At 43.9% G+C, this 26985-nt stretch overlaps 1 protein-coding gene across 4 annotated transcripts in view; it reads right to left on the bottom strand.

The window, feature by feature from the left end:
• The window catches only part of LEF1 (lymphoid enhancer binding factor 1), a 63926-nt gene that overhangs the window by 7547 nt on the left and 29394 nt on the right, over window positions 1-26985 (bottom strand). Inside the window, exons 4-11 of one of the 4 annotated variants that reach the window (XM_035543121.2) lie at window positions 23147-23279; window positions 19453-19543; window positions 17399-17482; window positions 15443-15565; window positions 14558-14720; window positions 11116-11223; window positions 7556-7604; window positions 6875-6915 (exon numbers count right to left, since the gene is read on the bottom strand). In XM_035543121.2, coding sequence (XP_035399014.1) covers window positions 6881-6915; window positions 7556-7604; window positions 11116-11223; window positions 14558-14720; window positions 15443-15565; window positions 17399-17482; window positions 19453-19543; window positions 23147-23279 — 786 coding nt within the window. In that variant the 3' untranslated portion in view covers window positions 6875-6880. The remainder of the gene's footprint in view (window positions 1-6874; window positions 6916-7555; window positions 7605-11115; window positions 11224-14557; window positions 14721-15442; window positions 15566-17398; window positions 17483-19452; window positions 19544-23146; window positions 23280-26985) is intronic. The other 3 variants (XM_035543112.1, XM_035543137.1, XM_035543131.1) reach the window with 3 other exon arrangements.

The raw sequence follows: 26985 nt of genomic DNA, 5'->3' as shown, positions 1-26985 counted from the left end.
AGGAAGCAACCTCAGAAGTGATGTCTCCCTGCTCAGGCAAGCCTCCTTCGTTCTCTTACCCGCACCAGTGATGTCCGTGGCAGGAGCACCCGCTCAGCGAGATGGTCACTGCTGGTGCTTCTAGAGGCAGCTGCCTCCAGCCTTGCTCACACACATGCACCGGTACCGATGCCACCTCTGCTCACAGGCTCACAGCTCTTGGAAGTGCTGGACCCAACAGCAGAAAGCCGGTGCCTGAAAGGTTATATCGAACCCGTTTTGTCTAACAGGCTGCTAGTCTCATGTTTAACTGGCTGGATAGCAGTGCTTCGGCTGTGAGCTTCCTCCCCTGTACAGCTTTCCAGTTTGCACACTTTCTAAATTTTTACACGGTACAGTTTTAACAAGCAGGTAAAGGATCGGGGGGCTTAAAGATAACTTGCATTTAAATTCTTAAAGTAGAGGATTAAGGGACTGGCTGATGTTATAGAAGATTGGCTCTACAAGCAGTGACTTTTGCAACATCAAAACCAGTGAGTCTTTGGTTTAGGCTTGTTTTTATTTTTTGGTTTTGTCGTCAGGATGGCTGGCTTTGCATTCATATGTCAGAAGACCTCTTAAATTCAGTCACAATCTCTGAAAGTCAGAGGCCGACAGAAACTAAACAATGCTAGTTTGCTAGACAAGCTTTGACAGAATTGCATTTACATGCAACTCTGTTGGCATTAGAGGACAGACTTCACCCAAGCTTAGTCTCCACAAACAAGTGGGAAAGACTTGTGACAATCTCATAACAACACGTCAGTCTCCCACTTTGAACTTTGCCATGTGAGCCCACTACAAAAAGAAAACACAATACAGACATGAGATGAGCGCTAAAACGCTCAGGTTTTGTTCCAATTTGGAATGAAACTGCATTCTAAAATCTTATGGTTTTCCTTGTGAAACAGTTTGTTTCCACAGTTTTCTCATGACCTTCGAATCCTCAGTCTGGTGGTAAGTTTACTAAATCCACCAACATACACAGCTTTCAGCCAGAAAAGAATGGTGCCTCGGCAGCCTACTCCCTGTCCCCACCCTATCCCACAGGAAGGGTGTTAGAACAATACTATTCCTTCTTTCTAGCCCAAGCCTCCTACTGCTAACACCTTAGAAGTGAAACGATACTGCTTTTAATTTCTGCTAAGCGTGGTTGAGAAGCTCTAACTCCACAGCAGCATCTGCAACTCAAGCACGGGCAGAACGCACAGGTTGTAGGTGTCCTCCCGCTGAGTTATCTAGTTTTGTCCTTTGCCATTTAAGACTGGAAATGCTGCCTTCGTTGCTGACCTTCTTAAACCCTTTGGTTGCAAAAACTAACATTTTGTAAATACTGGCAGAGTCTCCTTGTTTTGTCAATCCCGTGCCTATATTGACTGTCTGGCTGAAAGCGTTCTGTTTCTTATTTAGAAAACCTGTGCTCGGCCCCTACCTTGCCTTGCCCTTATGCCTCCCATAGTCGCTGACTGCACCTAAAATAGCTTGAGTGCCCTTCCTTCCCACCCGCACTTCGCAGGCTGGAAAAGGAAAATGGGGAACTCCATATGCTCTGCTGCATCTCTCCCAGCAGGTGTCAGTGCCCTTCTGTACCTGCCACCTAAACAGGAGCCGGCTTCCCTTCATGTTTGCTCTTTTGATGTTTTTCTTGATGTCAGAGAGCCTGAAAGAATGGAGGTTTCCTATCTTCCACCCTGGAAGGCTCAGTGTTTGGTTAGAATTAGTTGCAGGAGGGGATCTGTGTGAGGGCTACACCCCTTGTCTTTGGAAGTTCCTATGCCTGTCTGAAAAAGGTTGATGCTAACTGAAGTTAGTAACTATTTTGATCATATAAATACTTCAATCCATCGAATGCTCTTCATTTTTTACTCTCTTCATTGTCTTTTTTATAAATTCCCCCAGCTCTCAAGCTATTACAGAAATGTTATGGTCAGCATGGTCCAAATGCCTCTTGTGATTTTTTGTTAAGCTGAGGGAACCTTTGCATGGAATTAGCCATCAAAGATGCCATGTACCAGTCTGTGCTGATGGCTTTAAACGTTGAAAGATGCTGTGCTATAATAGCCACACAATTTGAAGGGGAGAGCAGCAAACTAATTGTTTTTAGTAGTAGCTAGTAGTGGTTAATCCTGGCCGGGAGATGGCAAAGTCCTGCTGCTGAGGTCCCCTTTTTGCTTTTCTCCCACAGCACAGAAGGTGAGGGTGACGTGTTGTAGCATTCCTTTCTGGCCCTCTTGCCTATACTGAAAACCTCCGTTTATAGGCAGGAGAGGCAACAGGGAAACACAGGTCACAGAGGAAACATTTATCTTCAATCAGGACATGTCCCTACACCACTGTCACCACGAAGACTGTCACCCACATGAACTTCTGCACAGATCCTCCACACTGTATGTGGGAGTAAAGGGGTATGGATAGGCGTGGAATGTTTGTTTCACTTTAAACTACTCCGGCAGCAATTTCAAGCGTGCTGGACAAGCCATGTTAGAAAATGTGCCTCAGAAAACAAGGTACCACATCCCCTTTGCATCTCCTTTCTAGGACACTGGCCAGAAATCCACGGTCAACTATGACCGCAGTCATCAGCTGGTTCTTTTCCACAGCACGCTGGCTGTAAATCTGCCCACTTTATATTCTGCATTCACAACCTAACTCGATTTTATGTCTAAGTAATGAGCAAAAGATAATCCAGTCATAGATTTCTTGTTACAGCGCTATTCAAAGTTTCTTCTTTGCAGAATTTCCATCTAGGAGTTTTGAAACATTACAGATTATTCATTGCTTAAAGTTAAGCAGTCTTAATCTGATCCCTTTAAGTGCGTCTGATTGTAAATCAGTATTAGTCAAGTTTCCTCATTTTTGAAAACTTTGCTAATCTGGATGCTAATTGTCACAGAATTTTTGCAAGCCACAAATTCACTTCTCACAGGTTTTCAAATGTCTATAACACTTCTCTATCACTCTTTTTAGCCCTTGAAGACATGCCAAAACACAATGTTAAATTATGCAGCTTGTGAGGACTTCCCAATTGCATCCTGCCATATATGATGTGCCTTTTGCAATTACCACACACAGCAAGGCATAAAAAGTTAACTATTTCCATGTTGCGGAATGATCAGGGGCATTTGTTAGCACCCTTCTACTACCTCAATGATTTAAAAATACTCATGAGATGCTAAAATATTGTTTTTTCCTCCCAAAAGTCAAATTGGGTAGAAAATTAGTAACCACCACTTCTGTCATAGAACTGCTCCCATTTAGAAATCTTCTGGAAGAAGACTTTCTGAAAAAAAAAAGTCTTTCTGAAAGGTATTCAACAGGCAGTCTTCACATTGTCCTTGATCTTAGCTCTCCTCATTTCCCCTTCTTCCTGGCTTTTTCCAAACTCATTTTTTAGCATTATCTGGTCTTGCACCACTCTCAGTTGATTTCAAAGGAGAGAATAATAAATAAGAGTTACTTCTTCAACAAATGGAAGCTAATTGAAGCATTGTGTTGGGCCATATGAACCGAAGACAAAATCCCACCTGGAGGCTGTTCTGCAGCTCTTCTAGAGTATCCCTGGGTAATTTATCAAGGACTGGAGTACCAGGTCACAGTATTCCTAAAACTCTCTAATACTACAGCATTTTTACAAATTGGCAGTTCAGCAGGCTGGAGGGCATAGAGGAACTCAGCTAAATCCTAAGCAGTGAAGCTGTAAGGAGTGTCCTGGTGTGTACAGCCCTGGGAAGAGGAGCAACTTCACAGAATCACAGAATCATCTAGGTTGGAAGAGACATCAAAGATCATCTAGTCCAACCTCTGTCCTAACACTAACAAGACCTCCACTAAAACATATCACTAAGCTCAACATCTAAACATCTCTTAAAGACCTCCAGGGATGGTGACTCAACCACTTCCCTGGGCAGCCCATTCCAATGCCTAACAACCCTTTCAGTAAAGAAGTTCTTCCTAATATCCAACCTAAACCTCCCCTGGCACAACTTTAGCCCATTCCCCCTCGTCCTGTCACCAGGCACATGGGAGAATAGACCAACCCCCACCTCTCTACAGCCTCCTTTAAGGTACCTATAGAGAGCGATGAGGTCTCCCCTGAGCCTTCTCTTCTCCAGGCTAAAGAACCCCAGCTCCCTCAGCCGCTCCTCATAAGACTTGTTCTCCAGACCCCACTTCGTTGCCCTTCTCTGGACTCTCTTGAGCACCTCCATGTCCTTCTTGTAGCGAGGAGCCCAAAACTGAACACAGTACTTGAGGTGAAACTTCATGCTATCATCTTGATTTCACCGCTCAAATGAAGAGCAAGCCAAAAACCTGGTCAGAGGTCTGTCTTAAAAATCAGTTATGTTCTGAAGTGTTCATGGAGAAAGAAAAAAACCACTTTCACACTCTTAAATCATTTCTGTTTGCATGTCTCCATATCTCTTCCGTTACTTTCCTCTGAACATCCCACCAGGCAACCCTCCCACCATTTCATCCTTCTCACTTACATCACCGTAATTACAGCCCTAGCTGATCTCCTTTGTGCTGATCTCGAGATTCTTTCTTTGGTCTTGCCACCTACTCATTTCTGATTCTTCTCAGATAACAGAATGCTTGTCTCCTCCCCAGACCTCCCACCCTCCTTCCCCCTCTGCCTTGCACCAGCCATACGAGTAAGGAAGCTAGTGTTTTCCTGTCTTCAAGAGCTCTTTGCGGCGCTCACTGAAAGGCATTCCCAAACTTGTCATCTCCATCCAGTAAAGACTACAACAGCTCTTCTGTGGGCCTGGTAAAATATTACGCTTGTGGGCAAAACATTCCTTGGATTAGGTTTGCAAAGGGCAGGAGTCTTAACCTTCAGAAGTTTACTTTGAAGTCTGGCTGATTCAGGTTCCCTAAATCATCCTGTGCCTTTACTTCCAGCTAGAGCACATCTGTACGTCTCAGAGGAGAGCACTCACTCGGCATGCAACTCTCGGTGAAGCTGCCGACGCGCGCCCACATGGAGTCACCAGCACACTTCCCCTTCAGTGGAAGACGATGCCTCCCTTTCTCACACTTCATGGTATAAATTGCATGAGGACAGAGACAAGGATATTATAACAGTTTCCACACCATTACGGAACTTAAGGGAAGGACAGAAAGGATGTAGAGGTAGAAGAGAAAGAGAAAACCCACATATTCATCATCTTCTATTTCTACTGATTCTCTACTATGGGAAATGCAAACAGAAACTCCAACAAAAGTACTTGGGTGTAGGCAAGGCAGCCATCCTTAGAGTGTAACACATCCAAGAAACCAAACATTCCCCAGCTTTTAACCGTCACATGAACTCTAATCATATTCCATTCCTAACTAAGTTCTGTGCACTAACTTAGATATGCCAAAAGATATGCCAAAGCACAATGTTAAATCATGTAGCTCGTGTATCAGACGTGTGTTGTTTGCTGGTGCTGTGTTAACATCAAAGGGAAACGTACTCATAGCAATCGTGGACCTGGGCAGCTAAGCCGAAGTATCAATTATAAAAGTCAAGGTTAAAGCACTTGCTCTTTTTTGTTGCTTTATAGGTAGAATACTTGGGACAGTCACTGTAGCCACACTTTACAGCTACATTTGTTGTATCACCTACAGAACCCAAATGCTGCAATCCACACCCAAAATCAGCACGAGTTAGGCATATCACAAAGAGCAAGGCTGTCATCTTGCCTGAAAACCTTTTCCTTAGCAGGAAGAAAAAAAGCATGCATTTTGTCTTTTCCCTTCTTTTCAGCTTTACAAAAACGAACCAAAACAGCAAACTCTTAAACCTAAGCAAGTTTAGCCTAACTGGCCTGCTGGTTTAAGTACAGGAGAGGCTTGGACCATGCTGGCTGGCTGATGATGGACACACTGCACGGAACAAACTTAACTTGGCTCCCTCCGGCTGCAAGTCTGAGCAGAGGGGACAGCCAAGAGGAGGTTGCTTCGCTGCCTACCGAGTGCCAAGGGGATCATGTGGCAAAACAAGTCAGAGGGAGAGGGGAGAAAGAGCCCGTTTCTGTTGTAATGCATACGGCAGCGCAGAGTGTCACTTTTGCATGGTTCCTGCAATTCTCAGGGATCTCCCAAGAGCAGTCTGGGTTAATTAGACTGTGCAGAAGTACCTATCATTTCCAATGAACTCCATTCCTACCAGAAAACGTATCACACTGAGAGGAAGAGAAGGCCCAGCCTTCCAACACAAGCACTGAGAAGTGAGGATCTCACTGCGGTACCGCGTGCGCTCACAACCCGGCTGGATGGTGTTGCTGGATATGTGCAATAACGAGTGTGGTTCCACCTCCTGGAGGTGGCATGAAGAGAGAAAACACAGGCTGGAACTACAACAAAGAAAACTCCACACCGCACACAAAATACCACTGTATAACCGAGGGAAAAAATTCTGATACAGCTGAAATACAGTCCCGTTTTCTTAGCAGATGTTTTGTTAGTATACAGGTGAATAAACAATTTTTTAAAAAAGTGTACCCCGCCAGCCAGTGTCAGCACATAAAATGTACTCCAAAGCCAGCTTCTAGCCTGCTCTTTATAAGCTGTGGCATTTTGCTGGCTGGGAGGGTTTGCATTGCTTCATATAAACCCATCCTTGTGCTTAACAGGCAGACTTGCAGCGAGTCAGTGAGGTATGATCAGTTTGGAAATATTAAGGTTAAGAAGTGAAATGGTGGACACCTAGTAGATAGCCGGTATAAAAACCATCAGTAGTCAAAGTAACATTAACTTTGGGATATGATACTTCTGCAATTTTTGCTAAATTCATATTATCGCATAAAATTTATAAGAAAGCTTATTTTACAGTTCAGTTTTATCAGGAAAGCTTTAGAGATGTTCTTACCATGCTTCAGATGTAGGCAGCTGTCATTCTGGGGCCTGTACCTGTAGAAGATTGTTTTCCTTTAACAAATTCCGGTTACAGAGTTTTTGCACATTCCAAATAAGTCTGTTTGCTACAGCATTACATGGATTTTTTTGTGTTTTTGGTTTTGGGTTTTAATTCTTATGGTTCTTATACCAGCCATTCATGTTGGGGAAAACAGTGTTTCTTTTTATGTGTTTTAAAGGCAAAGAGGAGACCTCACTGATGCTTTTAGCCAGCCTACTGGCAGCTGTTAGTGTAGATGGAAATGTAAAATACAGTAATAAAAACTAAAGCGGCTACAAAAAGGTCAGTGTAAACTTTCCAGTGTCCAATGGTCCCACACAGCATTTGAGATGAAGTCTAAGGATGATACAACTGACAGGGAAGAAAAGCAAAGGTAAAGCAGGAGAGTGATTGCAGCAAGGCATAAGTTCAGCCAAAGATGTTGATGCAGTCAGGAGAGTTATATGGGGAGGGGTAAGGGAAAGGAAACAAGTATTGTGTGCGTTTTTACAAGCTTGCATTCAAAGTGAAGTACCTTAAAACATCAGTCAGAAGCAAATTGTTAGAGAACAGCATGTACAAATTAATAGCACAAGCCCTGGTTTCTGAAATATACCTGAAGTGAGTGCTAAGTAAGAGTTAGTCATGGCCTACCTGATGCTGATTCCTGCAACTTTTCTCTCTTCCTCTTCTTTTTCTTCCCCTGCAAAACAGACAACTTTACCATACCATTACACACACACAATGTCTTTTATCCCTCCCCTGCCTCACAACATAGAAATGAAAGCCAGCTGGACACTAAGAAAGCGGTTAGGAAAAAAAACACATCTTTTCCGGAGCAGTTAAAACCCTTTCTAACCCACTTCCAACTGTTTCATTGGTAACAAGGTTTGCTCTCAGCATCTACGGAGAAATATGCACATGAGCAATACACATTTTTGTATCCAAATTGAAATACAATTTCTGGCAGTTCTTCAACTAATGCTTGCAGGCACAAGCATCCGAAAGACTTCTCGTGCTTAATAAACCGATGACACAAATGTTGATATCCTAATTTATGGCTCTTACAAGAACCTTTCACACATTCAGATACTTACACTGTCATACATGGCAGCAGCAGACAGGGTGTTGAAAGTACCTAGGACAACTATGGCTTGTCCCCAGGGTGCAAGCCAACCAGCTAAAACTATGCTGATAACACCTGTAACTTAACAAAAGCCGAGCCTTGTGTGGCCGTGCCTGGCGCACTAGCAGTGTGCCGCGCACGTAACAGGCTGGAGTGCAGTGTGGTACCCTTAGCGTGACCGATGAGCAGGCCAGAAATGGACCTCGGGCAGCTGTCTCTGCTGGACACCACGCTGGCACCAGTGTGTCAGCACGGGCTCGTCGTGCCAACCCACAAAGTCAGCCTTCTCCCGCGCCCTCAGCTATGGAAAAGGCCAGAGCTCCCGGTTCGCACAGTCTGTCAGAAAACAAAGGATCGGTTTAGACCCACAATTTTAAACCTCAGTCATCTCGCATCGCCCTAATTGCCACCTTGATATTCTGCCACAGAACTTCTCTTCGTTGCCCTGCATTGCCAGTCTTGTCAGTCAAAACTTTTCCAAAAGAAATAAAAAGAAGTAAAAGAAAATTTATATCCGTTTATATTTTAAGAAAACCTTCAAGCTGCGGGAGAGGCTTGAAGAGACGAGCTCTGGCCAAGCTCGGCGTGGCTGTGGTATGTGGCTCCGCTGGCTCTGTCCTACGCCCCCCAGGCAGAAGTTAGGGTGCCAGCACATCTGGCAGCCACCAACGCGTGTCCCAGCACCGTGTCTTCCCTTCAGCCGGCTCGGCGGGGCGACGGGATGGACAGCAGGTTTGGGAAAGTAGATTTTAAGGGTGCTGGGAAATTCAGGGTGGTGTGCTCTATCATGTAGGCAGCAAGACAACACTGCTTTGCAGAGGCGTCGCGTTACTGCAGATGTTTACATGGAAAAATCATGCAAGGAGAATTTTCTTTTATTCTCTAAGTCTGGCTGACTTCAACTGAAACATACTGAAAGCTGATTTCAGATCCATCTATGGATACCAGAAGTGGAAGAAAAGAAGGAAAAAGCTGGCCTGAAAACTAGTTCCTGGCAGCTCCAGCATACACAGACACCACCACAGTATGAAAACACTGTTCTTCTCATGACTGTCACACACCTTTGAAGGACTACTCTGGGTGTCAGTAATAAAAAACACAATAAAAAGTGCGCAGATATTGTCAGCAGTTTAACAACAATGCATAACATTTTCTTGAAACTTCTGAACTCCTGAGTAACCAGGCAAACCAAACCAGAAGAATTAAAACCAATTAGTACATTTTCTTAAAAGTCACTGTTTTGTCAAATCAGCTGCAGGAAACAGGGCATCTCTCACTTTCAACCCCAAAATATTGCAGCAATCTCTCTGCTAAATGTATAGTTTCATTTTTGACAGCAAGTTAGCAAAAATGAAGGGAAAAAAGGATGACTTAGACCTTGAAAGGTTTCAGTGATAATCTGTGGTCTCCTATGACCGCCTTCTCAGCACTGCTGCAATTTAGGCCTGCGTTCCTGGAGCAGCAGTGAGGACTGCAGGAGGAACGCCAGCAGGATTCTCTGGTGCAACACAGGGCTGGAGTACGTCAGAGCTATACTGCTACACAGGATGTAAGTACGAAGCACATCTAAGAGAGAATTTGTAGGTGCCACCTTATGCATGCAAAATGTCTTACGGAGGCATTTAGAAAACCACAGGTCTGCTGCTTGTGCTGTATGGCAGCACGCTATGGCAAAACACATCAGGTTCACGAAGTCAACACGTCTGAGTGTCACAGGGCAGTGCTCCCCAAGTAAAGTAAGCTACTGAAGGACACCTTTTCTGCTACTTTAAAAGCCAGCCACAATGTGCAAGGCTGATGTTCGTAAGCATGAGCTAACACAGCTCTGAAGCAGTCTGATTCTCCAGCAAGTTCACGATAATTGAAGACCCCTTACTTTCAGGGAATGTATCTCCAAGGCCCTGTTTGTTCCCAGGTGTGTTTCAAGACAGCTCTGTTGACACTGTCTGGTTACTGGAAATAAACCCTACCTGCATAAGGTCACGACAGCCCATCTGCTAGGAAAGACGGCCGTGTAAAACAGGCAGCAACAGGCTGAAACAGGCTGCCAGGGCTTACAGTAGTATTTGTGCTTACAAAACTGGGCACGGATGTCAGCAAGACCAAGGCATTTGCTTCGAAGATGATCACATGGTTTCTGTGTCAACACCTTCCGCGCCAAAAATCTCCCTCAGAGACTCTGGCTTACAACAAAAAAAAATTGTTTGAACTGAACAGTAGCTGTGTTGGATTGGAAATGTTGAGTACTTCTGCAGTCTCTGTTAACGCTGTATTTAGGCGCTCCCCAATCCTCAGTGTCCGCAAGACATAACTAGAGAAATACTGTAGTCCACCTAATGCAAGTGGGAAACTGAGCCAGATATAGCATGTACACTTCGAAACACAGTAAATAATGTTACACCTGATGGGGGACGGAAAGGTTTTGAGCTTCATTATGTAACATACAGCTACACTGACTGCTCATAGCAAGCACACTAGTATAACTGTGCAGTGCAAGCTGTGCAACATGGTAATAGTGTTTGATATTTAATTATAAAATACGAGCAATCATAAAAAAAAATCTTAGCTAAATTTCTTAACCTTGCCAAACTATAAAAGCAGAATCTAGTATAAGGTTTATCTATACAAATTTTGCAGGCTTTATTTCAGGGGTGAAGCATCCAGAATTACCTCCAACTGAAGTTCAGCTTACACCACTACCCCTGGGCTTTAGGTTCTCCTGAAAGGGAGGCACCCCTTTTATTTTTTGCTCAGGTCTATAGAAGATTTCTGGATAGCAAGTGATCAAATAGAAATAATGGAAAATTCACAGCTGTACAGTAGAACATAAGCTTTCAGACAGTACTGATGACTGCCTAAGAAAAAGTTTCTGTGCTATTTTTTTCCTCGAAAACTGTGACCTTCATAAGATGCATCTCAACAACAACAAAATGTTAAATTTTCTGGATGTCTGAAGTACAAATATAAGGCTTATGTTGTATATTTGTTCACCATCCCTCTTACCAGATATTTCCACAAGCTAGAAGCGAAAAAAAAATAAAGAGAAAAAAACCTGTTAGATAAAGGAACCTTCAACTGAGCGACTTACATAGTTGTCTCTTGCAGACCAGCCTGGATAAAGCTGCATGTGTAGCTGCCTTTCTTTACGAGCTAGTTCATAATATTTCGCTTGTTCTTCACGGGAGAGAGCATGCCACTGCAAACAAAATAAACATCGCATTAGACCTGGAAATAACTCATACCTAGGCAACAGATGACATGAGCAAGTGTTTTTGTGACTTTGATTCAGTCCTCCATTGCAAAAATGAAATTCATTAGCAGTTACAAGCACCCGTGTTTATTAAACAACTTTCAGGCATTTGTCTGCTCTGTAACTGCCAAGTGCCTTGAGCAAGACAAAAATCATTTATGGAAACAGGGCTCACCACATAATCCGCTCACAGAACCATGCTCTCCCAACACGACATAAAAAAAGAAAAAAAAAAGAAAAAGCACTCCAGCTCCTGACAAAACAGAATGGTTTGTGCTGCTTTTGAAGGGCAGAGAGCTCCCCGCCACAGAAGGGATTGCTGTCTTGCTTTTAAGCAACAGCTACACACAGGTTTGCAGTACCAACACGGAGGGCACTCAGGGCACTGGCAGGCTTCTGTTCCAAGATCAGCCTCTACGTATTGAGCTCCAAGGTACCCGCCTTCTGATTTCTTGTTGTAACAAAGGAAAAGAAAATGGAAACTGCAAAAAGTTTCTAATGTACAAAACCCACAGCACTCTAGTCTTCCAAATTACATGGGTTGACCTGGGTGGCCAAGAAAGGATAAATTTCCTGCTTTCTATATCTAATTTAAAAACCAAACAAAACCAAAAACCTGCACAGATGAAAAGGCACCATCTACATCGGTATCTAATAATTTTGTAGTTGTGGGAACATCTATTAGACCTGAATCAAAAAGAGAAAAGGAGTTTTATTTAGAATTGTGTTCACTGCTGCAGCTTTAGATGTGTCTTCTTGTTTGACCACATGCACTGGGGGAGAGAGGGATGATGGCAGGGGGGCCACGACAAAAGGAAGGAAGATATTAGAAATACAGACATGAAATCAGTGAGAAACTCATGCAAGAATAATTCACAGAACTAGGATTTCAGGTCAAATCACATTTGATTTAATATGTTGTTTTGTTACATATTGGAAGATGTGAACTAAAGGGCTTGTCTGTCTTGACAAGTTCGATGTGTTAGTGAGAGCACAGCAGCTCTCAGCCTGTTTGCAGCTCTCATGTTCCACACACGCATTCCAAAACTGGAAGGTACTGAGCATTCAAGGAATGAGCATTTTTCATTTGCACCTAAGTAGTCAATAGCAAGTAATCTAATAAAAGCAAAGTTACAACTGTGGAAAAAAAAATTCCACATGAGCAACTGAGGCAGCCGAATTTCAGTACAGCAAGAGCCAGGACAAGAAGGGTCAGACCGCCTCAGTGACAGGTGGAACATTTCTGGTTCAGTGCAAATGGAGTGAAAAACCTCAAGAAAATACGATAAGGGGACGGCCCATTTCTCTGCAGACATTATTTGCTGCTAACAGGAGGACAGACGGAGAACAGCTGCCTTACCAGAAATATGAAGGTAAAAAATCTAAGAATGGAAAGTTATTTTTCCACTCAGAACATTGTTAGAATTTTTTACAAATTATATAGAGCTTTCCTGTAGCTGCCTGACACTTTCTGCTTCATTTTCTAGTGTCACTTGTACTCAGAGTTACAAAACTGTTCCTTGTATGGTGGTGCCACTGGACTTGCATTTCTTGCTGGCTTCAGTGCCCACATTTAAAACTCTCTGAGCTAGAAAAGAGCAAAACTGGGACTCCAAAACATGCAGAGAAATCTCTGGATTAGAAGTTTTTTTTCTTAGAAGTTGGCTTCGTTCCCTGCTGCAGACCTGGAAGGTCCCTAAGGCTGCCGTTTCACTGAGAGTTGTTTTTATGCTTTGACCCTTGCTTGCTGGGTGTGAAGTGATGATTTAAACCTAGAGCCCACAGAGGCACAAAGGTGGGTGGGAAGGAGAGGAAAAAGCTCTCCTTAGTTAAAGCAGAGGATTTCCAGCCTTGGGCTTCTGGATTAAGCGGTAGCATCAGAGAGCCCAGCAGCATGCAAAGCGTCAGCTCTTGGGAACAGAGGCTCCTGTTCCAAAGTGGCAGAGAGTATAGTAAATAGTGACCAGGATGACTGAACACAAAACATTTGATAATAATTAATCTCCCTGCAATTATATGGGATAACTCATGCGTTGTTTGTACCACAGAAAAGTGGAACCTGGGGTACTTTTACTTGGAAATAGAAGTCAAAGCAGTGGAAAAAGCATGGAGCAGAGCACTGAGGTCTGATTCATTAGCAAAATGGAGTTAAACAAGCCACTGCCATCATTCAAGTCAAGAAAACAAGACTCACATACTCAGCAACTAAGACGAATTACTGAGGGGGTGAGAATGTAGAACATAATCATAGAGACTTGCATGCAAGGATGGAAAATGCAAGCAGCAAGGTGTCCTTTAAGAGGAAGCAACAAGAACATCAGAGAGAAAGAAGAGGGCTAAAGGAACCAGGACAAGCAACAAGAGATTCCTGCACTGTTTAAAGGGGTAAAATAGGTCTTCAGACGAGAAGCAGCTAAAGTTGTGCACTGACTTCCCACTTAAAAGCACAGTTTTTTTCAGAGAGCTGTAGTGCCTCTTGATACCGACTTAGCCAGGAGTCAAAAATGGGGTTCACTGGGCAAGGGGATTTCAAGAATCCATACTCCACTTGCTACAAATGTCATCCCTTTTTTAATTTGTGGAACAATCAAATTCAAAATGGGTACATATCTCTGCTGCATTCCCTTTGGAAGAACAATACTGACAGTGAGCATGAAGTCTATAATTATGGGTTGGCCTGCAATTTTTCAGAGCATGGAAAGAAAAAAACATGCCTACGATGCCACAGAACCAAACGTCTCTCAGCAAGGCCATTGAGAGGCTCTGGGATGTGTTCTGGGGTCATCAGTACTCAGCTGGCTACTTTAGAGGTATTCAAAAACTTGACAAGTCCCTGAGCAACCTGAGGTAGCTGGACCCGCTTTGAGCAGGTGTTGGACTGAACCACCTCCACAGGTCCCTGCCAATCTACGTGATTTTACAATCAGACCCTGGTTGTATTCACTTTTCAGTTCTATCTCCGTTGACGTTGAGTTCATCCTTGAATGGATCCCAGCCTAAGGGAGGACATAGAGGGTGATTTGAATGCTCCTTCCACGTGTCAATGATAATATTTCCTGCCTGAGGTGCTGACATGAATGGAACAGACGCCAGTTTGATGAGCAAGAAAAGAAATCAAGACCTAGCTTTTATTTTCAGTCGCATGTTTTATCTTCTATAGCTAATTTGATAGTTGCACATTAGTTAGCACCTCAAGCAGAAAGTGAGCCATCACATCCACTAAAGGGAAACACACAAATTAGCAGCACACGTGAGCACACACACACCCTTCTGTACATACCCGTCTGCCAAGAATCTGGTTGATAGCTGCGCTTTCTTTCAGAGTACACTCTGCTACAACGTTCGCTCTCATTTCTTTCATGTACAACATGAAAGCATTCAGAGGTTTCTTAATATGAGGTCTTTTTGGCTCTTGTTCTTTTCTCTGTTCGTGCTGAGGCTTCCTAAAACGTGGTGGGGGAAGGGGGAGGAAGGAAAAAAAAGCATCTATTTACCTTCAGCCTAAAAAACCCCACCCAAATGAAAATTTCCAATCAGTGGTTACAGTGAAATAACTCCTAAGAACGTGAATTTCAGTGGTTATGTCCCATCCCCTTTCACATCTTTTCAGAGAACTGACTTAATGTAAGGTGTTTGGCTGATGAGCAAATAACATTTAATCTGTGAATCTGCTCCAGATTCATCACCTATCTCACCTATTCTCTTTTTGAATGGTTATCTGCAGTACCCTTGCAGGCCACTGCTACAGGCAGGAGGATAGCTCCTCATCTACTTCTTTCTTAGGCCTTTTGCCTCCAAGCACTAAGCAACAATGTTGCTTTCTACTAGTAGATTTTGCAGTTAAGACTTTTTCCAGTAGAAGCTCATGAGTTCACACTCAAGCAACATCCTCAGGTAGACTGGTCCATGATTATGTCAGAATCAAGATGATTGCTGCTGATAGCTTAAAAAGTGCTGGACTGGAATGAGCTATGGCTTCATGTTTCATTACTCTTCTAAAAAGTCGCCCTTATCTCCTTTTTTAGTTATATAAGGAGTCAAAATTCAGAGATGTCATGAAAAGTATTTCTTTTTTTCGTTTGTTTTAGACCTTGACATTTCTTCAGATAGCATTAGTTCTCAAACATTTATTGATAAAGGGCTTAGTGCGGAAAGGCAGACTCACACGTGCATTAGCTCACTGTCGTTGTGCGGATGTTCTTGTTTTACTTGAGGTGTTACAATAGCTGGGTGAGGGATTCCAGTTGTGTGAGGGCCTGGAGGACCAGGAATCATGTGATGTGAAAACCTAAAAGAAAAAACATAGGAAGGTCTATAACCCTACTGAAGACAGGCATCAAACAAATATGACAGCAGCAGGATGCCCCAAGAATGCAAATACCATGGAGCTTGCAAGGGAAAGACAATTCTTTAAGAGTGCATGAAAAATATTTGGCTAAGATTCGTGCATTGTAGCTGGTTTTATTCAAGAAAAACAAAAATCAGTCAATGTTTTGGTTTTAAATAAGTTATTTTATTACCTTTCAGGCAAATAGTTTTATCAATGCACAGGAGAAACATTTAGTGGTCGTACTGTTGCACTGACTAGCAATAGAAATACACATTTCTTAACCAAAAACTGTATTTCCACACCAAGATATAAACATTCTTAAAATATCCACCACCAGCCAATGCGAAGGAGGGAACTGCCATGCAGAAACAAATAAAATAAAAGAAGAAGTCTTTTCAAGAAGTCCCTGGTAGCTCTGTATGGAATCTCTTACTTTTCGAGGTACTTAAACGAAAAGATTTTAGCATCACCTAAACTCACTATCGTCCCCTCAAATGCTTAAACTAATTATGATGAAAAATTCCTGCATCTTGGAAGAAGGAATTAAAAAAAGAAAGACTTGTCCTAAGTAAAACTTCCTTCCATCTGTACAAGAAGGAAAATAAAAAACAAAACAGCACCACTAACTCCATCATCCCACCCTGCTAACCTAGCTCATCCTCAAGGACAGCTGAGAGGGACCTTCAGGGTACTGAGCACTGCAAGCCCAAGTGTACAGGAAAACCTGCATGCTTTGCTTTGAATTGGTGGAATCCCCCACTAACATCACAAGGAAGCTCATGTGCTAAAGGTTTGCTGAATGAGCGCTGGTTAAGGAATTGCATTCAGCCTCTCCTCCATTCCCTAGTCCCTTTAGCCTTAACCTCCACTCCATCAAAATAAAGCAAACACAAAGCCCTGTAACCAATTGAGTGATTTTATTATACAGAAAGAATGGCTTTTCTTCCCAGTCACCCTTACAGGCACATGCTTGTCATTCCCCTGCAAAGAAGTGAAGGGATAGCAATAACCCAAAGGCACCCACGCAAACAGAGGCAAGAGGCCTTATCAAGTGGCCTGTCTTAATTCCCTGTGCAAGAGGCTATGTCTTCTACAGATCACACACACACAAAAAAAACAAGAACGGTACATTGCAACCTTGTGTACACCAAGCACAGGATGCAGAAGCTGTCTTTAGAGTGCAAAAGCAGAGGAGAGGAGGTCTGGAGTGTGTCACGGCCAAGTCTCAGTTAGCATCTCTTGCTTGCACTTAGACATAAAGACAGTGCCTGAGTCACACACCAGTACGAATACATTGTGTTGGCATCCCTCGTCATTAGTGGCCTTGGGCTATGAAATATCTACCTGCGAGCAAGTTTCTACATGGAGTGATACCTAAATGATTCAAGACTAATTACCAACAACTTGGAAATTAAAACTACAGAGTGCAGACTAGAGTGACAATCCACCTGGTTTCATACTTGTGTAAGTAAAAACAAAGTATGCATGTTATACATTGCATCTAGGAAGGAACTAATGACTCATTTCAGATGAAACAGATCAATTAACTGCTGACAATTTACCGGTGCTCCTAATTGCAATACTTCAGAGACTGCCAAGAAAATGCTGAATGAAACCAGTGTGGGATCCAGGCAAACTGTATATACACACATACGTTAAATAAAAATGTACGCATAAAGTTTTAGCTGACTGAAAAGCAAGCAAAGGCAGACCAAGATGCAAGCAGAAGAGCAACTTGCCCTCTAGTGCCAGCAGTTACTCCCCAGTCAGTCATTCACCTCCTACACCTACCTGGACATGGAAGGGTCGACTGAGAGTGAGGATGGGTAGGGCTGCCTGAATCCACTCGAGATGGGATATACAGGCTGACCTTGCCTGAGGTCACAGAAGAAAGGAACCCATCAATCACATGATACGGTATTCAATAGTTACTCTAGAGCTGTAAGCACTTGATGGGAACTCAGGGTGAAACAAAAATAGTAATAGGTAAAATTTTCAAGAGTTTGGCTGTATTTAAAGCTAACGAATACTTGAGCACTTAGGACTTCCTCCCTCGCTACTGAAAGGTTCCCAATCTAGGTTTCCACTGGGGAGGAAAGAAAAACAACCAACCTTCCTCCCCTACAACACACATGCATGTACACACTCTCTCTCACCTAGATATAAATGCACTGCAATCGGATTTGGTTAACTAGCTCTTACAAAAGAGGCATTTTATTCCACTGTAGATCAGTGCAAGAACACCGGAGTGTGAATTACCAAGCTAGAAAACCTCTTGAACAGTTTTATCCAGTCTGTGAAAGTTAGGGCTCTCTTCATTTGTATCTTCTCCAGTGTGGAACGAGTGGCCAGCTTTTCTAAGAAACTCTAATTTTGTTTGATAAAAAAAAACAACCAAACAACAACCTAAAAGCCCACAACAACACATCTTAGTACATCTTTACTTAAAAGTTCAACCTTTGCAAATTCAGCCCAAATACCTGAACCAGTCCAGCAAGGCCACCACACACATCAATTTGGTTCCAAGAATTACTTATTGAAGGGCAGAGCAGCTTTTCAGAGCTGGGGGAAAAAGGGAGAGTGGCTTTTGTAGGGTTCAGGATACGGGTTTCACACTTGGAGTAAATTATTGGCAACGAGTAATGCTCAAAGGGAAGAGGAAAAAAAAAAAGTGGAGGAAGTCTCAGCAGCACTACCACACAGGAGGCTGGCTACATCCAGCTGCCAATGAGCAGCACCGAACACATTCCCAAACCTTGTAAAATCACAGATCATCTCTCTTCTTTCTCATGCTGGTTAAGCCTCCTTCCCAGTCCCCTCCCTGCCAGCCTCTGCATTGAGAAACCATTCAAAAGAAATGATTGACCACATCTGGAAAATGAATGCCAGGAACTGCCTGGTGGTGGTGGAGGTGGTGAGTCAGCCTAGCAGCAATGAGGGGGGAAGGGGGGGGAAGTCAGATGCTTCCATATTTTAGCTTTGTATCTGATAATAATTTGCTACAAAAAGGCATGTGGCCCTTCCTGAAAGATTTGCCAGCAATGAAGCATTTCACCATCTTCTGGTCTCTACTTTCTCTGCCTGTTGTCATCTGGATTATGTTTTCCTCCCATACACAGACACATGAAAAAAATCTACATCTCTCATTGTGTGGGCACAGATTAGTCAAGACATGGATTCTAAAGCACTTAAACTGTTGCTGAGTTTACTTGCTCCCTGCTCTGACAGAACTGAGGGCTAGTACCTGTCTACCCCTAGCAGACATGAGGCATCTTGTCAAATTGATTGCATTCTGAAAGTACCATACATTTCCTCCAAAAGGAAGATGACACCTTCAATGGCAGAGAAAGATCCTTCAAGTGCTAATATTAGCAAGAAAAGCAAAATCTCCCAATAACTGAGGAATCTCTCCATACAGAAACTGTAAAAAGCTGCAAAAGTTTGTTCTCCATTCTGGTGCAGTTTCAAGCCTTCCCCCCCACACACTTCAAAGTTCTTTCTTACCTCCCCTCCCCTCAGTAATTGCAATTTTGTTTATTAAAAATTTACATTTAATTCCTTGAGAACTGTTTTCTGCTATCTTTCCAAATGCCAAGAGCCACAAATCTGAGCCATAAGAAATATATAGACTTCAAAGTGAAATCTACACACTTCAATTTCTGTACGTGTTCAAAAACCAGATTCAATTCATTTCAAAGATCAACATTTTTTGATCTTTTAAACTTAAATAACATAGTCATTTCTTACTGCAGCGACATTCTTATTTTGTAAATGCTGCGATTGATTCAACAACAGCGGAGGCTACAAACATGCACCTTGTCTGAAAAGAAGCTAAAAGATCTTACCAGCCAAGAGGTGGTGTTATCTGTCCAACCCCCCCTGGAGACAAGGGATAGAAGGTAGGGATATCAGGAGCTGGAGGATGTCTGGACATGCCTGTTAAAGAGTACAGAAGAATGAATGACTTTCCCCTCAAAATACTGCAAATGCGAGCTACAGTTCACAGCTAATGCAGCCAGCACTATGATGGAATTAGTGCCCTGAGTGAGAAATAACCACCTTTATGGCCAGTACTGAAGCTAAGGCCACCCATGCCACCTTCCAAATAATAAATACCTTGCGTACGGTGTCGTGATTCAAATGGAAACACAGGGGAGAAAAAGGCGCAATAAACGTCTCAGTTAAGGACCTGCACAAGTTCAGATTTCCTGTCAGGTGCATTAGGCAATACCATCCTCTAAGTGTTGTCACCAAACCCAACCGAATCCTGAGGAACTTCTCTAACACACAGCACGAAGCAAGAGGAAAATAAAGCATTGTCAAAGAGGCAGCACAGTCGAGCTATTAGATTAGGTAAACTGCTACTTGTACGTTCTCACTGGTTCCCTTATGGATTCACAGATTTTGGAAACTTGCTACCACAAAGGATCAGTGGTTAATTAAGAATCATTTTCAGGCCTGTAATGGTCACACTTGATATGATTCATTTGGCTTCCAATTGTCACTCCAGCTCCAACTAAGCTCTTCATCAAGTTGACTCCTGTGGGCTCCAAGGTCAATCTGTTTTGCATTGGTAGTGTTTCATGGAAAAATAAAGAGTCCCATCAGAAACGATCCATCAGCCCTCATTCCCCAGAACACAGAGTCCTACAATTGTAAGAATCACCTCAAGATTAAAGCTAATCCTAGCCCCCAAAGGGCTCCTGGTCTCCATTCTTCACCTCAAACTAGCTCCCCCAAGAGACATGGAATTACAGTTGCAGAGGCCACAAAGACATTGGTTTATTTAAATGTGTTTGGGGAAGAGGAGGCTGAAGCAGAAGGAATTGTTAAGTCTACTTCACATGTTAAATCAGCTGCTTTAAAAGCGTATTAAATATTTATGTAGTGACACTCCAAAGGTCCAAGACTGAGTGCGCTACCTTGAGACTTGGTTTTATAGATTGACGCTACTGATTCCTCCCCACCCCACCCCACAGTTTGCATTTAAATCTTCTGAATTTAATTATAAGATTTGAGAAATTTCTTTCGGGATTGTGCAGAGGAAAGGATGGAAAACAACAGTGGTGGCAGCACTGCTAACTCTGTCTCTTTTAGTGCCTCAGAAAAGCTCAGTTCTCAGACTTAGGACCACAGCCTGAGGATCGAATCTCTGGCCAGTTGTCTTTTCAGAGGCGTAAAAACAGCTGGTGGCTGACAGGAGAGAGAACATTTTGTGTATTCCAGGGTTTTTAACAGTGAGGGAACGCTCTTTCAGAGCAGTTATAAAAGGGTGAAAAACAAGCCTGGCCTCTCATCTTCAGTGACAGCTGATCCTCCTGGGGAGCCATGACTCCACCTCACTCCTGCCAGGCCAAGCTCCATGTGAGGAGCCAGCCTGTTCCTTCCCCAGCAATGTGCACTTCTGACCCTCGGAGAGGCAAGCTTTTGCTCACAGGAGGGTTAAAAACAACACAAATTAAAGGGAAGGATGAGCTGACCGCCTGGAGGAAGGTGCTGGCCATGTGTCCATCCTGAGGTGCCCGGGGCGCGGGAGGGAACGCTGGGGGCAAGCCACCCTGGGACCCCCCGGCGCCTTCCTGCTGAGGGGTTTCGGAGGAGGAGGGCACCCCGGCGCTCCAGCCCCATGCTGGGAGGCGAGGACAGAAACAATGGTCGGAGGCGTTTGGCAGAGGACCTGAGGGAAAATTTTCCCCTAGCAGCAACTGCACGGGCCACTTCACTGGGGCTGCTCTGACATGCTCGCGGCGCTGGAATGGGGAGCATGGGAAGACCACACACATCAAGGAGACCGTTGCAGCAAAAAAAAAAAAAAACAAAAAACGAAGCCTCCAGCCCGCATTGTCCATCGGCATCTTCACCAGACACTGAGCACAGGAGTCAAGAGCCCGTTCAGAAATATCAGAGCTGTGCGTGAGGGACGGGCTGTGCAGGGAAGAGAGGATGGGCAGCAAACACAAACAATGTTTCCAGGATAGGTCTGCAGGAGATGAGGAGAAAAATAACTTGCCATCACGGAGTAAGCCAAAGCCTTCTGAGCTCAGGGCTGTGGCATTGGGATGTGCCCCACCAGCCACAGCTGGCTTTGGCAAGGGGTGCAAATCCCCCCCCTCTAACATGCACAACACCCATGGGGCTTCAAGGAATGAGCACAAATATCCTCTTCCTGGGCACTCGTGCAACGAAGGAAGACAAATGAGGATAAGGGGGCTGTGTTTGCTTCCGCTGCTCTGAAAAAAATATTCTACATGCACTTACAGGCCAGAGTAAATTAAAAAACAAGCAACCACCACATGGCCACAAGGCCATGGTATTATCTGGATGTAGCCCACGTTATTATCAGCATAGCAAGGCCAACGTAAAAATAAAGCATTCAGGGAAAGTCAGAACTAAAAAAGTCTCTCTCCTTGGGTGATGGTGGCCAAACACTGCTCCAAATAAACAGGACAATTCTGTGTGAGGACACGTGTCCAAGTAAGGCAGAGCTTCACCAACTTTTCAGCCAGCTGTTGTGGGACACGTGCATGCAGAAGAAACCCCTTCAGGACCAGACCCAGACCCTCATACCAGCAGCTACATCCTGACTACAGTGAACAGCTTCATCTGCCGTCTGTTCCCCTCCTTCCTTCCTCACCACCAGCTCTCCCACGGAGGCTTCTCCTTGGGCTGCTCACCCAAACACGTGTTGGATGGGGTCAGTCCTCCCCCTGCAGCCCCCAAACCACCACATCTCCCCTCACCCCAGCCTTTCCAGCTCCTTTATCTCACCCCAGCACAAACAAAGGCCGCACCAAACCTCTGGGATCACCCATGTGTCCAGAGGGAGTGCTGGGTGCAAGTCCCAGGCTTGGTGCTTCCTCAGGAAGCCCAGCCTGCCCCCAGCAGCAGGGCAGCCTTAACGTCACGAGACGAGGATCTGGGCTTGTTTGTTTGTTTGTTGTTGCTTTTTAGAAGTCCTAGGGGCGTGCAGAAAACAGACACCCACAACTCGGACGTGTAAAATGATGCTTTCTGCAGAAGGCAGCAGGTGCGAGAAGGTTAAAAAAAATAAGTCACGTTTGCAAAGCCTTGACTTGTGCAGGCTCTAGACTGTCCCCCTGTATTTTAGGGACAACACTTCAGTTATGCCAGCTACTGTATGGAGGAGTTCAGACAGAATTCAGAATATGAGAATTCAGTTTTGATTAAAAGGGAAAAACAGCAGTACTTTGATAACCGCAGCACTGAAGTGCTCTTCCCTGGTTTTTGGAAAAGTGAGGGATGATTGCTGTTTCTGTGTCTGTGCGTTGCAAGCCTCAGGCACAACAGGGGGTGGTGAGGGCTGGCTGCTGCTTATTGAGATTTTAAAAGGCTCTGATGAGTAAAACAAGCCAGAATTATCACATTAGGAAGAGCATGAAGATTTAAAAAGCCAAGTTAAATACCAGCATCACGGCAGAACAGCTGTCTTTGGAAGCAAGCATGCACGGCCGGAGCTCTCCCCCCAAAATATGAAAAGCAAAGCCATCAGCATCATGGGGGGCACTGGAATGGGCTCACCTTGCTTGGAGCTGACGTCGGAGGGGATGTGAGACGGGTGTGACCCTGGGGAAAAGTGCTCATCGCTGTAGGTGATAAGAGGGGTGAGGGGGTGAACCGCATGAGAAGGCTGTACCACTGGCACCTTATTGGACTGCAAGAGAAGGGAAAAAATAGCATTAGTGAAATGTAGCTTCTGCATTTAAAAATTTAATAATAATAAAAATGCAGTAACAAAATACGGTTTTTATATATTCATATTACTGAAGGCAAAAGGTTTAAAGTGAAGATTTGCCACATCTCTGGCTCACACAGCAACATCAGCTTTATCAGCTTTGCTCCTCCTCTCCAACACGCTCCTGCTTTTCTGCAGGACCGCAGCGCAGCAAAGACGACTGTCCGACAAAGCTGGAGGGTGCATCGGGCTTTTCCCCTTGCAATTTTATAAACTCAGGTTGAAATCTCTCAGTCTGTGCAGCAGCTATCTACAAAGTCACCCTTAAGAGCCTGATTTCACATGTTGGCAGTGGCATTTTTGGAGGGGCCAGCTGGGAAGGAGATGCGGAGATGGCTGGGAGCTTTGCCATGTCACCCCAGGGAGGAATCAAAGTGCTGAAAACACCCAACTGGGTCCCGAAAGGGGTGCTGTCAAGCGATGTTCCCACAAACCGCGCTCTTGAATGAAGGCTGCAAGGCAATGGGACTCATCCATGCCAATGCAACACTTCCACGCTAACACTGCTTGAAACAAATGTCACTTTTCCCATGGCGGGAAGAACCGCAGCAACCATCCCAGCGTGTAAGAGGCGCTCCGAGTTTCTACCCCACCACCCTGCACCCTGCCCTGAGGCAAAAACAATTATGCAACTAGCAGATTTTTAATAAAATAAAAAAGAAAAGGAGAAAAAAAAGCAATAGGCCTTCAGACAAAAACGCTGATAAATCTCAGCAAGAACAGCCTGTCAAACGCCAGGAATTAAGAGAAGAAAAAAATCATTTAGGAACCCAATGAAATTAATTTTGAGTCTCACTATTCAAGTCTTGGCACAAATAGACATTATGACAATACTCCAAGTACAAATCAAGGATTTTTCTGGACTTCTAGAACCAGGAGGGCTATTAAATGGACAACTCAATTTATTGTTAAGGCTAGTGGGAGCAGAGGAAAAAGGAGCAAATGGGAACCAGTGCAGCATTTTCTGCTTTCCTTGTTTTCAGAGCACCACCTTAAGGAACTTGCATTAGCAGGCAGTATCTTCTTAATGTCTGACCTATCCCTCCAGTCATATAGCTCAGAATCTGGTGCCATGAATTTTTGCTAAATTATGCTATCCTTGCTCTCCTCTTAATTTTACGGTTTTCAACACAGATTTGCTTTCCTGTGGGAAAGAGATAAGAACCTGAGGATTTTAATTTAAGCTTTGGCCTTGTCTTATATTTTGCAAGATGGAGAGAGAAAGCAGCACTAGTAGGTGTTTTAAAGCCAACATGCATTAGGTCCATTTATGTGACCAAATGATAAAAGCAATATGAATTCTCAAGAATATGTATGAGTTGAGTTGTAAAGGCAATAGCACAGGCTGCTATTCATCTTCCCAATCTGTATATATTCAACAAAAACAGATGCCAACAAATTTCAGATGATTTACAAATCAGGCCTCAGTCTTTAGCTACAAGACGCATGGGCCAGCCCACCATTCAGCAATTACTTTATCAACAATAAACTGTACATTATGAATAAAGATCAAGGAATATATGTATTTAGGTCACACACGCAGCTGCTAATCAGCATTAATTTCTCAAAATTTAGTAATTAACATTTTGTATTATACTGGATGTAATTGTCATGCACGCCCGTGGTTTTAGAAATCATCCATTTGTACTTTCAGTCAGCCAATCCATGTACCCCCTCGCTACTCAGCATCCTGCAGATTCGATTTTATTTTCTAATTCTCAGCACCTTATCCCCTAAGCCACGGCAGTGGTTTTCAACGGGCGAAGGAACTGTGAGAAGTGAGGAGAAAAGCAAACCGCTTGTCAGTGGGCTTAAAATTAACATATAAACGGGGTGTATCTCCATTAACAGCATTTGGAGATCTTCTGCAGAGCCAGAACTGGCAAAATAAATTAATAATGACAATAATAATGAAAATAATAATGAAAATAATGATGATGATAATAATAATAGAGGTGCTCTGGCCTGTCTCACAGTGCTTTGAGCACCCATATCCACCATCAGACAGGGGCTTGGTGGTCTGGCTGAGCACCATGTTCCCTGGTGGTCCCACCATGACAATCACTGTGTGTGACGGGCAGAAAACACAGGGTGACACGTGCAGAACAAGGCCTGCATGAGAAAGGCCTGCTGCCATATTTTTTAAAAGCCTCAAGGACTCCATTGGTTCTGCTATCACACCTGCCCTGTAAGTCAGCCCAAGTGGGTGATCTGTTTGCTGACGTCCACGCTTGGTTTTCTTGTTTTTTCCTCAGGGCTTTACCACACCAGAGGCTTTCCAGGGCTGAGCTATATGGCCAAAATCCTATGTTGTGCTCAAGCAAGAGATGATGCTAATTAGATTTCTCTTACTACAGTCCATTAAGTTGTATTTTCTTTATCAGTGGGCTTCCTCCTCCTCCCACAAGCATGCTGCCCATGCAACATGGGCTGTGTGCATTTGTCTCCCCATATTCTCCCCAAATTTGTCTCTGAACATGGTGCTTTAGCTGCAGGAAACCTCAAGCAGTTTGCACAGGCCCAAAACAGGGGCTGCTGACCTTGACCACACTGAGCTCCACACAAGGGGAACTTGGTCCCTCAGTCCCTGTCACATTGACAAGACATACATTTTATATGGGCGTGATGCACTGAGCACCTTTTTTCCTCAGTACAATGTTAAAATCTCCTGCAAATCCCTATCAGACCCTACGCCTTCAATGAGAAAGGCGTATTACATGATTACTCATCGTCCTACGTGAGGATCTTAAAACTATTGCACTACAGAAATTACACTGCATCCACCCACCAAAATGTAGTGTTTTGGTGCAAGTGGGACCCTTCCAACTTGGGATGTTTTATGATTTATGATTCCAAGTTGGGTACCAACTTATGCACCCAAGCAGCTGGACTCACACAGATCCTCTCCACTTTAAATGAGTGCTGCCCTGTCTCTCATCTGCAGAGGACACTTTGAGACAGTTTAAATTAATCTCTGGTGAGCTGATGGTGAAATGCTGCATTTTGGAGTCAGTCTGGATCCAGGCCAGTTTTCTCTAATTCTTTGAAGTGCTTTGGAAGAAACACGAGACTACCAGAAAAAAACAAAACAAAACTAAACTAAACTAAAAACAAAACAAAAAACAAACAAACCACACCTCCCCAAACAGCTAGCTAAAAGCTTCAGCCTGCACCTGTAAGGTATCCTATATGCAACAAGTGTGCAAAAACAATAAAAATCCCAACCCAGCCACAGCAAAAATGCCTGTGGTTCAGCACCCGGCAGGCAGGCCGGAGCTGGGGGGGCATTTGTTCCAGGGAAAGAGAAAGGGGCATCGAGCAGGGAGGTGGCGTTGTGAGCAGCAGGCTGCAACACGGGCTGGCTGCAGGGCCTGGCCTGAGGCCTGCCATGGCTCCCCACCGCCAGGTCACACAAATGAAGAAGTACTTCGTCCTCCAGCAAGATCCCGGAGCCAAAAGTCAAAAGCAACTCCCAAAACACTGCTCTGATTTTTTTTCCCCTCCTTTAAACATTTATCTGCTTCTAGAACAAATGCTGCAGCCCCCTTACTTGTCTCCTGTCAACTTCTCTACTGTCAATAAGTTGTACCTTGGGTACAAGCACTAGCAGATAGTCTTCTCAATT

This window comes from Cygnus atratus, chromosome 4, assembly GCF_013377495.2.
Source record: "Cygnus atratus isolate AKBS03 ecotype Queensland, Australia chromosome 4, CAtr_DNAZoo_HiC_assembly, whole genome shotgun sequence".
NCBI lineage: Eukaryota > Metazoa > Chordata > Aves > Anseriformes > Anatidae > Cygnus > Cygnus atratus.
Note: the sequence above shows the minus strand (reverse complement) of the source record. Positions and strands in the feature narration are given on the sequence as shown.